This window comes from Mizuhopecten yessoensis, unplaced genomic scaffold (genome assembly GCF_002113885.1).
Source record: "Mizuhopecten yessoensis strain PY_sf001 unplaced genomic scaffold, ASM211388v2 scaffold10891, whole genome shotgun sequence".
Taxonomy (NCBI): Eukaryota; Metazoa; Mollusca; class Bivalvia; order Pectinida; family Pectinidae; genus Mizuhopecten; species Mizuhopecten yessoensis.
In genome coordinates, this window is record NW_018408773.1 from 412,900 (window position 1) to 426,191 (window position 13,292).

The 13,292-nt window shown below is 37.8% G+C and overlaps 2 protein-coding genes across 10 annotated transcripts in view; both read left to right on the forward strand.

The window, feature by feature from the left end:
* LOC110463350 (protein boule-like) overlaps positions 1 to 10,441 on the forward strand; it is a 32,998-nt gene extending 22,557 nt beyond the window's left edge. For 7 of the 8 annotated variants that reach the window (XM_021517861.1, XM_021517864.1, XM_021517867.1 and 4 more), the window contains one exon: positions 4,106 to 10,441. In XM_021517861.1, coding sequence (XP_021373536.1) covers positions 4,106 to 4,495 — 390 coding nt within the window. In that variant the 3' untranslated portion in view covers positions 4,496 to 10,441. The remainder of the gene's footprint in view (positions 1 to 4,105) is intronic. The other variant, XR_002464384.1, reaches the window with a different exon arrangement.
* Positions 5,616 to 10,441, forward strand: LOC110463351. Of its 2 annotated transcripts, none has more exons than XM_021517869.1 (3): positions 5,616 to 5,929; positions 5,974 to 6,267; positions 6,371 to 10,441. In XM_021517869.1, exons 1-3 carry the CDS (start codon positions 5,634 to 5,636, stop codon positions 6,717 to 6,719), a joined length of 939 nt encoding a protein of 312 aa, XP_021373544.1. In that variant the 5' UTR covers positions 5,616 to 5,633; the 3' UTR covers positions 6,720 to 10,441. The 2 variants fall into 2 exon arrangements, with proteins under 2 accessions (XP_021373544.1, XP_021373545.1); XM_021517870.1 differs by having other exon boundaries at positions 5,616 to 5,803; positions 5,848 to 6,267.
* Positions 10,442 to 13,292: the final 2,851 nt, after the last annotated feature.

The window sequence follows — 13,292 nt, forward strand, 5'->3', positions numbered from 1 at the left end:
TGTACTGACAAGTAGCACTGTCTTGGAGGTTTGATAAGACTAGCACTGTTTCTGTGTGTCAGCAGGCGTTTCTGTTTGTCATAATATAAGTAAGGTGTTTCGTAAGACAACACTTTTCTGGGTAAAGTAAGATTCCTTTATACATCAGAATGTCTGTTGTGTCCAGTCACTGTCACTGGCATTGTACATAATGTGGAATAGTCCAAAGCTGGTAACTTTCCTTCCAATAGTTATTTATATGGTACCTGTAATATGGTACTGTTTCCAGTATTGTTGCTCTTATGACCCATTATAATTATAATTTTTTAGCTCACCTGTCCGAAGGTTTGCAAGGTCACAGAGGTCAAATATGTTTAAAACCTTTAAACAACTTCTTCTGAATAACCTAGAGGCCTATGGTGATTATATTTGGCCAGTAACATGCTGGGATAAAGGGCTACCAGTTTGTTCAAGTGAATGACCTTGACTTATAATCAAGGTCACATGGGTCAAATATGTTTAAAACATTTATTAAACAACTTCTGAATAACCAAGAGGCCTATGATAGTGATAATTGGCCAGGAACATGCTTGGATGAAGGGCTATCAGTTTGTTAAAATGAATTACCTTGACTCGTAATCAAGGTCACTGGGGTCAAATATGTCAATCTTTAAAAGACTTCTGAATAACCAAGAGGCCTAGGGTGATGATATTTGGCCAGTAACATGCAGAGATAAAGGGCTACCAAGTTTGTTTAAATGAATGACCTTCACCCATTTGCAAGGTCACAGAGGTCAAAAATGTTTAAAACCTTTAGACAACTTCTTCTGAAGAACGAACAGGCATAGAGCCATGATATTTGGCTGATGGCTTCCTGGGATAGAGCGTGACAAAGTTTGAGAATGAAAATGAATTTGTCCAGCGGTCAGTTATGTCAACGCTTCTAACAACTTCTTCTAAAGAACTAAAAGGTATAGATTCTTCATATTTGGCTGGTGGCTTCCTGGGATAGAGCTCACCAAAGTTTGCAAATGAAAATGACCTCAACCTACTATAAAGGTCACAGAGGTCAACAACATTTCAAAGGATTTGTGCTGAAGAACCAAAAGGAATGGATTTTATAAGATTTGGCTGGTAGCTTCTTGGGATAGAGCTTACAAAGTTTGAGAAGGAAAATGACTGACCTACTTACAAGGTCACAGAGGAAAATATGTCAAACAACTTCTGAAGAAGGCCCAAAAAGCATAGAATCTTAAAATAATATTTGGCTGGTAGTTTCAACAGATGGAGCCGACAAAGTTTACGAGGGAAATATTTGTAGTGCAATATTGTATTTAATGAGAATATTTTGCTATGACTGCTTAAATATTCAGGTGAGTGATACAGGCCCTCTGGGCCTCTTGTTTTAGTTAAATGGGTGCTTTTACTTCTATCAATTCAAAATGTCTTGATTAAAAGTCCAAAACAAAATCGGCTTTACGTTATCATGAAAATTCCAGTCATTGGAAATTAGAAATTATTCAATCAAAATAATTTGATTTTTTGGAGGTGACATAAATATACTTATTCCTAGTATATCTATTCCATCCTCTCCCTTCATGGCCTACTGTTATTGTTCTAGCAAATTATTTCTAAAAAAAAAGGATTTTGATTGAATTCTATACTGAGATGAAGTACAAGAATACCTTTGAGTTCGCACTTCAGGGTTCAAAGGTCAAGGCTTACTATTTCATATAAATATGTTGATCAGTTTCATATCACCAAACAATTTTCAAGAATTTAAAACAACAATTGAGAATTCCACAAATAATTCTTTAACCAGAGGTAAAAGGTCAAAGCCAAGATGAATGGTTTGTGAAAGCAGATGTATTCTAGCAGTCATTTCCTACTTTTACAAAATTTTCTTATAAAATGTCTGGAAGTTTGGGAAGCTCACCAAATATCTGGTAGTAAGGGAGAGCTATATGCATACTAACTGTCTGGTAGGAACTGGAGAACTGTGATTTACTCAATTCCTGGTTGAAGGGGAAACTTGAAGCTCACACTGTCTTATAGGAATGGGGATTTGTTTAAGGCTCAATTGCAGGATGGGAAAATCCTTGAAGGCTGACTCACTATCTCGTAGAAAGGGCTGGCATAACTTGTGAAAGCTCACTCATTGTATAGGAGGGCAGAACGCCTGAAGGTGCATTCACTTGTAGGAAAGAGGGCAAACCTCGTGAAGGCTCACTGGATGTCTGGTTGGGAGGGTGCAACACTTTGATGGGTGACACAGTGTCCGGCAGGAAGTGAGGCAGAACTCGTGAAGGTTCACTCAATGTCTAATTGGGTTCACTGAGTGTCTTATTGGAAGGCGACATAACTCGTGAATTGTCAGTAAATGTCGAGTAGAAAAGGGGATGGTGATTGTGATGGTTCACTGAATGTCTTAGAGGAAGTAGATTATAGTACATCAAGTTTACTGCATGGATGGTAACAAGGAAGGCAAGCCCGAAAACTCACTAATGGTGGTAATAGTAAGAGAGGAGATATAACAGTCTCCATCAGTGTTGTGTAGGAGAGGAGATATAACATAGTCTCCATCAGTGTATTGTAGGGGAGGAGACAACTCTAGGAACTTGCTCATGGTATCATAAGAAGAGAAGTCAACTTAGCAAATGGTTGGAATGAGACAATTCATGAAGGCTTGCTCACAGTTGTGTAGAAAAGGGGAGACAAGTAAAGCTAGATACGTAACTGTTTGATGTGCTGCTGGCTGAATTTTATGTGTGTGTAAAACGGGGAAAACTGATAAGGTACTGGCTTTTGTACAATTGTCTAGATGGAGAAAAAGGATGTAACTGTTAAGTTTTTTATGGGTATATCAGGGGAGGTAACTTTTGAGGCACTGAGAGTAGCCATTTGGGCATGGAAGGGGAGGTAACTGACAAGGTACTGACTGTTGTGTCTTGTGTATGTTTGTCTGTAGGTGGAGGACCCTAATCACAACTTCATGTACACCTACCCTGCCACCTCCATGACCTACACCCTGCTCAAGTGACCAATGGACTTACATTGTTAGCTGGCGTCGTGATAGGAACAGGACACTGGCATGGATGTCATTACAAGAATCATGTGTACACAACCTTACAAAGCATTCCATGATAGCAGTATCACATAGACTCTTCAAATTTTATGATCTTTTCTTAGATAGCTGTATTTTAAAAAGTGTCATGTCGGGAGAGATTTATGGATTAATCGTCTCCAGTATGTAGTCAAATAATGTAAGATTAATTGTTTTGAGTGCTTTTATTAGATATATATTGGCATATTGCTATTTGTATACATTTATTTATTACATAGATGTATTCATGTTTTTGTGTAAAACATCAATTTTGAATGTTAAAAATCAAAATTTCATTAAACCAATAATTCCTAATCACACTTGCAAGATTAGCAAGAGCTGGTGGAATGTCAGTGTTTACTAACCCTGTTCTGGGCATGCAGACATGTGCATTTCTTTGTTGATGCTTTGAGTCGCACGTAACCAACTGTTCATTGTTTGCATGGAGACCTCAACATTTTTTTCTCACCTCTTGTTTTCTCTGTTTATCACAAAAATGTCCTGTTATAGAAGCAAGGAGCAAATCATTAAGTTCTTAAGTCATCCCATCATGGTATCTCCATTATCCCCATTACAGAATAACCTCATTACTGACAGAAGACTGGTCATGGACGTGGCAAGGGATGGCTGTACATGAGTGTGTATCTGTGTGTGTACCGTACAAACATATCAAACCTGTAAATAGTTAAAGGGGAAGAGGGAGGGGGGGAGGGGGGCAAGAATGTGCATCACTGACATCTAGGGCAGATAACTATGGACTGAGCACTTGAATTGATTTTCACAGTGCTTCTCTCATTAGGAACTTCATTCAAATATATGAACCTACAAAGTGTTAAGTGTTTCAATGTCATATATTTATATTGGTTGTCATGACACATAAAAAACATGCACTTTCCGAGACATTGTGTTTCAATTGTTAGGTAAGAATATTTAGATGTACACTTTGTTCACAACTTTATCAAGTAAACAAACTGCATGTGTGTGGCGGCCTGTTTGTGTTTAAGCTTGAGCACCATGTTTCAGGGCAGTGGGATGATGCAGGATCCTTCTCTGGTCAACAACCCTTATGTCACTGACTACAGCGAACAGCCACTGCAGCCTACCCTTGCCATGACGACTATACCAGTACACCCCCAGGCCCCCACTGTTGCTCCCCCTCCTTGCAAATCCACGACAACAGCAGCAGCTTCCGTGGCACCTTACACCAAGAAGTCGCTGTCGACCATCCCCCGACGCCCCTACAGCAGCCCAACCTACCTGGTCAAACACGGCAACAAGGTTCAGCGACTCATGATCCCCAGCAAGGCTATGGCAGCTCATATGGCGCTTCTCCGATCCCCCGAGTCTGCAGGCCTTGAGCTTGCTGAGGGGCTTCTCCGACATCCATTGCTTACTCCTCCTCCCGATAAATAATCAATATCTGACAAATAGTCCACTCTTAAAAGCTCCAGCAGACATTTAGAAAATATTTTGTCAATTTAAATTTGTCTTTTACTCATTGCATCCCCTCAATGGTAAAGCATCAACTGAAGTTTAAACTTTCACAACAGACCAGTACAGGTAGATTCATTCAGACAGGTAACTCCCCCCATTCCTATCAGTTTTAGACACACTCCCCACCAACCACCCTATCAAACTATTTTAAGCTATAACGTTATATTTTGATGTGTCACTCCTTGTTTCTTGTTTGTCGCCCATTAAACTGCGCAGAGTGTGTGTATGTTATGTTTGGACATCAAGTCAGCATGTGTTGAGGCTCATGGTTAGGCCAGTGGGTTTTTGTTGGTCAGCACAACAAACTGACCGGTCCACTGGTCAGAAACCTTGAGTTCCTCCTCGATGACCTTGAGTTATTAACTATGCATGTTTTGTTTGTGTTTGTTGCACCACGTTCATACTGCCTCCTCACCATCCTGCATGAGAAATGTTAGTACTAGCCAACACCATTGGACTTGGGTGGTTTGTGACACCATTGGACTTGGGTGGTTTGTGACACCATTGGACTTGGGTTGTTTGTGACACCATTGGACTTGGGTGGTTTGTAACACCATTGGACTTGGGTGGTTTGTGACACCACTGGACTTGGGTGGTTTGTGACACCATTGGACTTGGGTTGTTTGTGACACCATTGGACTTGGGTGGTTTGTAACACCATTGGACAAATAATTTGCATAGATTAGAATGATAATCCTCTGTCAAGGTGAATTGCTGCCCAATGTATACAAAATTACCAATGTTCCTTACCATTCATATAGTATACCAGTTTCGTGTTCACTATTACCACCCATGGCCAATGTATACCAATGATGTGTACACTATTACAAAGTGTTACTGTATAACAATGTTCTGTACACTTACCACCCACTGTATACCAATGATGTGTACATTATATAGTTAGGAGTACTACATTGATGTACAAACTACCATGTTGGTGGGTACACTACAATACAAGAGTTGTACACTACGGACAGGTACTCTACATTTTGAATAATTGTAATCTAGTGCTACAGACGTTATGGTACAGTAACTTACATTGTACCCTTCCGTCTGTATGGTACAGTACCTGAGGTTGTACCTTACTGACATTGTGCAGTGCCGGGTTGTACCATACATTTGTTGTGGTACATCATTGTACCCTTCTGTCTGTATGGTACAGTACCTTGGGTTGTACCTTACTGACATTGTGCAGTGCCGGGTTGTACCATACATATGTTGTGGTACATCATTGTACAGTGCCGGGTTGTACCATTCATTTGTTGTGGTACATCATTGTACCCTTCCGCCTGTATGGTACAGTACCTGGGGTTGTACCTTACTGACATTGTACAGTGCCGGGTTGTACCATACATATGTTGTGGTACATCATTGTACAGTGCTGGGTTGTACCATACATTTGTTGTGGTACATCATTGTACCCTTCTGTCTGTATGGTACAGTACCTGGGGTTGTACCTTACTGACATTGTGCAGTGCCAGGTTGTACCATACATTTGTTGTGGTACATCATTGTACAGTGCCGGGTTGTACCATACATTTGTTGTGGTACATCATTCTACAGTGCCGGGTTGTACCATACATTTGTTGTGGTACATCATTGTACCCTTCCGTCTGTATGGTACAGTACCTGAGGTTGTACCTTACTGACATTGTGCAGTGCCGGGTTGTACCATACATATGTTGTGGTACATCATTGTACGGTGTATCCTTTTGTCTGTATAGTACAGTACCTGGGGTTGTACCTTACTGACATTGTACAGTGCCACGTTGTACCATACATATGTTGTGGTACATCATTGTACCCTTCCGTCTGTATGGTACAGTCCCTGGGGTTGTGCCTTACTGACATTGTACAGTGCCACGTTGTTCTATACATTTGTTATGGTACATCATTGTACCCTTCCGTCTGTATGGTACAGTACCTGGGGTTGTTCCTTACTGACATTGTACAGTGCCACGTTGTACCATACATATGTTGTGGTTCATCATTGTACCCTTCCGTCTGTATGGTACAGTACCTGAGGTTGTACCTTACTGACATTGTGCAGTGCCGGGTTGTACCATACATATGGTGTGGTACATCATTGTACGGTGTATCCTTTTGTCTGTATAGTACAGTACCTGGGGTTGTACCTTACTGACATGGTGCAGTGCCAGGTTGTACCATACATTTGTTGTGGTACATCATTGTTCGGTGTACCCTTCTGTCTGTATGGTACAGTACCTGGGGTTGTACCTTACTGACATTGTACAGTGCCACGTTGTACCATACATTTGTTATGGTACATCATTGTACCCTTCCGTCTGTATGGTACAGTACCTGGGGTTGTACCTTACTGACATTGTACAGTGCCGGGTTGTACCATACATTTGTTGTGTTACAGTAACTTGTGTTCTACCCTACACTCAGTATAGTACGGTGACTTGGGTTGCACCCTACCATGTTGATAAAGATGCTACATGCGGATGTATGCTACACTTGATTGATCTGTGTGGCCATGTTGGCATATTTATACAATAATTCTTTCCATTAAGTCTGTCATTTTGATGTTTTGAGCATATACATGTACAGCAAGTTCTTAAAAATGAATCTATTATTGCTAATTTAATTGTGGGCAAATTGAGATGTGGAGAGATATTGATGAATACATATATATGAGAAGTTATGTTTTTGTTGTGTAAATATATATTGTACTTTGTTTTTGTATTTAGTTTATGATGATACTACCTGTAGAGAAATCAAGGTTGTGGACTATTTTCTATTTGTGAGAGATTTAAGTTGTATGTTTGCTGATTTCAGAAAATTAACATATCCTTTGAAGATTTTTTCAAAAATATTTCATTTTCTGTGTCTCTATTTATATTGTTTTGTTTTTGCTTTGATAAAAAAATCATCTTTAGCATATATAGATTTATTTATTATTTGTTTCTGTGATTCATCCAACCTTTTATTCCCAGCTGACAGTTCAAGGTCACTTGCTGGTAACTATAGTAATGGTAGTGTTTGTTTATGTATGTAAATAGACAGAAAATGCCAATGCATTGCTGAAAAATGTAAAATTTCCTACAAATCAACATATGGGTACTGCATTTACCAGTATATTGTGTTTTCTGTTGAATTTTGCAAGATTCGGAAATTCAATAACTGTCCTTTTTTATGACTGATTCAAAGGAATATTGATGAGACAGTAGACCTGAAATCAGAATCATGGATGATGATGTTCCTTCGTGCTTAGCCAGCAAGTGATCTTGATGATGTCATCCACTTTCAGTTACAAACATTACTTCCATAATTCCTTTCATTTTTATGCATCATTAACTTTTTTCATATTTTGTAATCGTTGAAAAATTATTTTGTATGAAAATTCATATGTATTACATTGAAATGTGAACATGTTTAGTATAGGTTGTAGTGAGGTACCTACAATAAATGTCTCTGTGTTAAGTGTAGTTTTTAGTGAGGTACCTACAAGCAATGTGTCTGTTTAGTGTAGTTTGTAGTGAGGTACCTGCAAGCAATGTGTCTATGTTTAGTGTAGTTTGCAGTGAGGTACCTACAAGCAATGTGTCTATGTTAAGTGTAGTTTGTAGTGAGGTACCTACAAGCAATGTGTCTATGTTTAGTGTAGTTTATAGTGAGGTACCTACAAGCAATGTGTCTATGTTTAGTGTAGTTTGTAGTGAGATACCTACAAGCAATGTCTATGTTTAGTGTAGTTTGTAGTGAGGTACCTACAAGCAATATCTCTATGTTTAGTGTAGTTTGTAGTGAGGTGCCTACAAGCAATGTGTCTATGTTTAGTGTAGTTTGCAGTGAGGTACCTACAAGCAATGTGTCTATGTTAAGTGTAGTTTGTAGTGAGGCACCTACAAGCAATGTGTCTGTTTAGTGTAGTTTATAGTGAGGTCCCTACAAGCAATGTGTCTGTTTAGTGTAGTTTATAGTGAGGTACCTACAAGCAATGTGTCTATGTTAAGTGTAGTTTTTAGTGAGGTACCTGCAAGCAATGTGTCTATGTTTAGTGTAGTTTGTAGTGAGGTACCTACAAGCAATGTGTCTATGTTTAGTGTTTTTTTAGTATATACAATTAATGTTGTAATTTGTAATCGGCTAACATTAAGCAATTTGTCAATACGTAAGGTATAGTTTGTAGCGAGGTACCTACAATCAATTTGTCTATGTTTAGTATAGTTTGTAGTGAGGTACCTACAAGCAATATCTCTATGTTTAGTATAGTTTGTAGCGAGGTACCTACAAGCAATATCTCTATGTTTAGTGTAGTTTGTAGTGAGGTACCTACAAGCAATGCATGTTTTCATGTTTCGTGAAGTTTGTCCCAACAGTAGATTATAAAATCCTTATACACACCTCAGACCTCAACAACCAGAATATCTGGAGTATTTAAAAAAAAGAACATTATATCATGAAAAGAACAATTAACATTTTAAAATCAATCAAATCCATTTTTTTTACCCTAACCTAGTGATGATGTATACAGAAATTGAGTTTTTGTTATCAATGAAAATGTTGAAGTGAAGTTGTTTTAAGTAAACAATGATCATTGAATATATCAGCTTGCATCAGAAATTCTGGCAATTTTTTGTTATATTGACACAAATCTAATTTGTCATTGCAAAACAATATATCTTTGGTATAATGCCATTTAGTTGAGTTTTGTAATGGGTTTCAACGATCATAGAGAAAGTTTTGATTATAAACAATAAAAAAAAAGTCATACATGTAATTACAAACAAAAAAAAGCCAAATAATTAAACCTGGAAAAGTCTTCAACCCATCAAACCCCGAGTAGGGACAGCTGTACCAGTTGTATACTGCAGATATATAATGGTCTGATAGATGTGGTACAATACTATATATAGCCTCTGTATTGCAATATACCAGTTTTCCAATATATTGTGACAGTCCAATATTTACCATGAGATTTTAGTAGAAAGTGTAAATGTAACTTACGATGTGATTATTTGTGTCTGTGTAAATTAGAATGTGATGATTGTTGTCGGTGTGAATTAGTATACATGTATGATTGTGATCTTGTGGCTTAGGTTGTGGTTGTTTGTGTCCTTTTGTATAGAGCGGCAATCGTTTGTAGTGTTGTGACTTAAAATGTGATCTTTGATGCAGTTATTTTGTATTATTTTGCTTTATATTATTATTTTTGTCCCTTTGTTAAATGGATGTGATCATTTGTCTCACTGTGCCTTAGAAATCCTTACATGTCTCACGAATGTTATCATGTTTGTCCCTGTGCCTTAGTACGAGATCTCGTGGATGTTATCATTTTTGTCCTAGTGCCTTACGACGTGAAGTGTCGCTGTGGACTTGTCAAGTTCTACATATCATATTATGTATAATGCATCAGTGTGAAGCTCTTGTTGAGAACTAGGAACAACGGCACTGTTCCTTTATATAAGTCTACCACATGATCTGCAGGTGTACAGCCAAATTTTTTTGTTACACATTTTCAACCATTGAGGATGGAATTTGCATGAAATTCTTTCAAAAGATTTTGAACTTGCAGCTTTTTATATACCAATTTTTCTTAAATATCTTAAACAGAAAAACAACTTTTATTGACATGAAATTTTTAATGTTTTGTTCAAATAAAGGAAGCTAATTGTTGAGTAAATCAAAAGCAAGCCTCTAAAGGGTCATAGATAGTGGTTTTCCTCAGGTAGAGATTATGAAGATTTGTATGTGAATGTAAGGACATTTTATTGTTTCTATGATGATAAGTGATTTTACTGTGGTTGGCTTGATTGAAGGCTGTACTAAGGACAGCCGTGTGTCTGATAAGCTCTTGTATGATGTGCCAACTGTGAATAAATAATATCGAGCAATCAGTTGACGTCTCTGTGTTTTGTTCTTGATGGACATTGATTAAGGATATTCTGATTAATCGACTTTGTTGATTATTGGCCTATAAACTGATTGGCTACGAAGTTCATGATCGATTTTAGTCAGAATAATTGTGTAGATATTATGCATATTTCAGTAGAGTGTTTTATGAGACTAACAAGAGATCAGCTGCAGAAGTATTTCCAGCTGCTCTGTTAGCATCAGTCACTTGCATGCTTTCATTTTTGAGGTTTCTCATGCACAATAAGGACACTATAAATTTCAAATAGAGTGTACGAAGAGAGGTCATTATTACAACTTTGGTTTTGATTTTTAGGTCACCTGAGCTTTGGCTCAAGTGACCTATTGCTATCCGTCGTCGTCGTCCCTTAACATTTTACATTTTCAACTTAAGCTGAAATACTGGCAAAGGGATTTCATTAATATTTCATGGGAAGGCTACTGACATCTCCCTGACCAAGTGTTGTTATTTTTCGGGTCGATCAGAAATCCAATATGGCCGACACGGCCGCCATTTTGAAAAACTATTTCAAACTTAAAGTTAAGTTCCACTTGGCCGATTGAGCTGAAACTTTGTAGGAATGATCGACTCATGGTCCTGACAAAGTGTTGTTATTTTTCGGGTCGATCAGAAATCCAATATGGCCGACACGGCCGCCATTTTGAAAAACTATTTCAAACTTAAAAGTAAAGTTCTACTTGGCAGATTGAACTGAAACTTTGTAGGAATGATTGACTCAAGGTCCTGACAAAGTGTTGTTATTTTTCGGGTCGATCAGAAATTCAATATGGCCGACACAGCCGCCATTTTGAAAAACAATTTCAAACTTAAAGTCAAGTTTTGCTGGGCTGATTGAACTGAAACTTTGTAGGAATGACCGACTCATGGTCATGACAAACTTTAGTTAACGTTATACTTAACTATTTTGTACTCAAATTGGTACATATTTCAACAACAAAAATAAATACTGTAGGACTCGGGGTGACCCTTTAGGCCCATCGGCCTCTTGCGTGATCAACATGCACCATGGAGGTTTCCATGACGTATAAATGATTACTTAATGCTTAGTTACTGGTAACCCATGATCTATCGTAAAATTGAATTGATTCCCAACACTAATGTTGATTTCTCTTTCTTGTGGTCTACACTTTCCCTGAAGTTGATGTCTAAGACAAGTTAATGATTAAATCAAATTACTTGGTTCTTGTTTGTATCCTGTTTTGACGACACACAACACTAAATATGTTACTTTCCAAGGACAAAATCACAGGTAAAAGGTTAAACGTATCTAAAAGTCTTTTGACCTAACTCGAGATCAACACTAATGATGTCCTACTTCCAAAGGTCAAGGGTCACTGCAGTATGCCTACAGCAGGTTACGTTCACATACAGTCCTTGCCGTGACTGATTATATAATTACATTATTACAAGTCTGTAAACCTGTTCCAAATATTGATTTTAAAACCACACACATTTAATTAACCAAAACACAATCCAAGGCCAAGCTGTTCAAAAGGTGGTGAGCTTACTGACAGTTTAACGACATTTTTGAACCTTTAATAATTTGGTCAATATACAAGGTTAAATTACACAATTTTACATATAAATTCACTACTAAATATTTAAAGGGATTTTTGTTTTATAACCTTGTCACAAAATTCTTTATGATTATATAGTTTGACACTCCCTATGAACAATTCATGTCGAAAAATTGACAAGAGACAATGTTTTACTTGGCGTTTTTAATCAGTATTGGAGAAATACTTTACTGTACAGCAGTACGTTTTAGCGGCAGCTGTCGGTGAATTTAATGCTAACAAAAAGGTCTCTCCAGCCGAGGAGAGAAGGTAACTTCTCGCTTTTTAGCTCACCTGGCACGAAGTGGTCCGGCGTCAATATTTTACTTTAAACGACTTCTTCTTAATAACCGAAAGGCCTAGGGTGTCGATATTTGGCCAGAAGCAAACTGGGATGAAGGGCTACAAAGTTTGTTAAAATTAATGACCTTCACCCATTTTCCAGGTCACAGGGGTCAAATATGTTAAAAACTTTAAACATCTTCTTCTCGATAACCAAACTGCCCAGGGAGATGATATTTGGCCAGTGGCATGCTTTGGTGAAGGGCTACCAAGTTTGTTCAAATGAATGACCTTCAATTATATTCAAGGTCACAGGGGTCAATTGTCTTCAAAAAACTTTTAAACAATTTCTTCTGAATAACCAAAATGCCCAGGGTGATGATATTTGGCCAGTAGCATGCTGAGATGAAGTACTACACAGTTTGTTCAAATGAATGACCTTCACCCATATTCAAGGTCACAGGGGTCAAAGATGTTAAAAACTTTAAACAACTTCTTTTCAATAACCAAAATGCCCAGGGTGATAATATTTGGCCATTAGCATGCTGGGGTAAAGGGCTATAAAATTTGTTCAAATGAATGACCTTCACTTATACTCAGGGTCACAGGGGTCAAATATTTTAAAAACATTAAACAACTTCTGAATAACCAAAATGCCCAGGGTGATGATATTTGGCCAGTAGCATGCTTGGGTGAAGGGCTACCAAGTTTGTTCAAATGAATGACATTCACCTATATTCAAGGTCACAGGGGTCAAATATTTTAAAAACATTAAACAACTTCTTCTGAATAACCAAAATGCACAGGGTGATGATATTTGGCCAGTAGCATGCTAGGGTAAAGGGCTATAAAATTTGTTCAAATGAATGACCTTCACTTATACTCAAGGTCACAGGGGTCAAATATTTTAAAAACATTAAACAACTTCTGAATAACCAAAATGCCCAGGGTGATGATATTTGGCCAGTAGCATGCT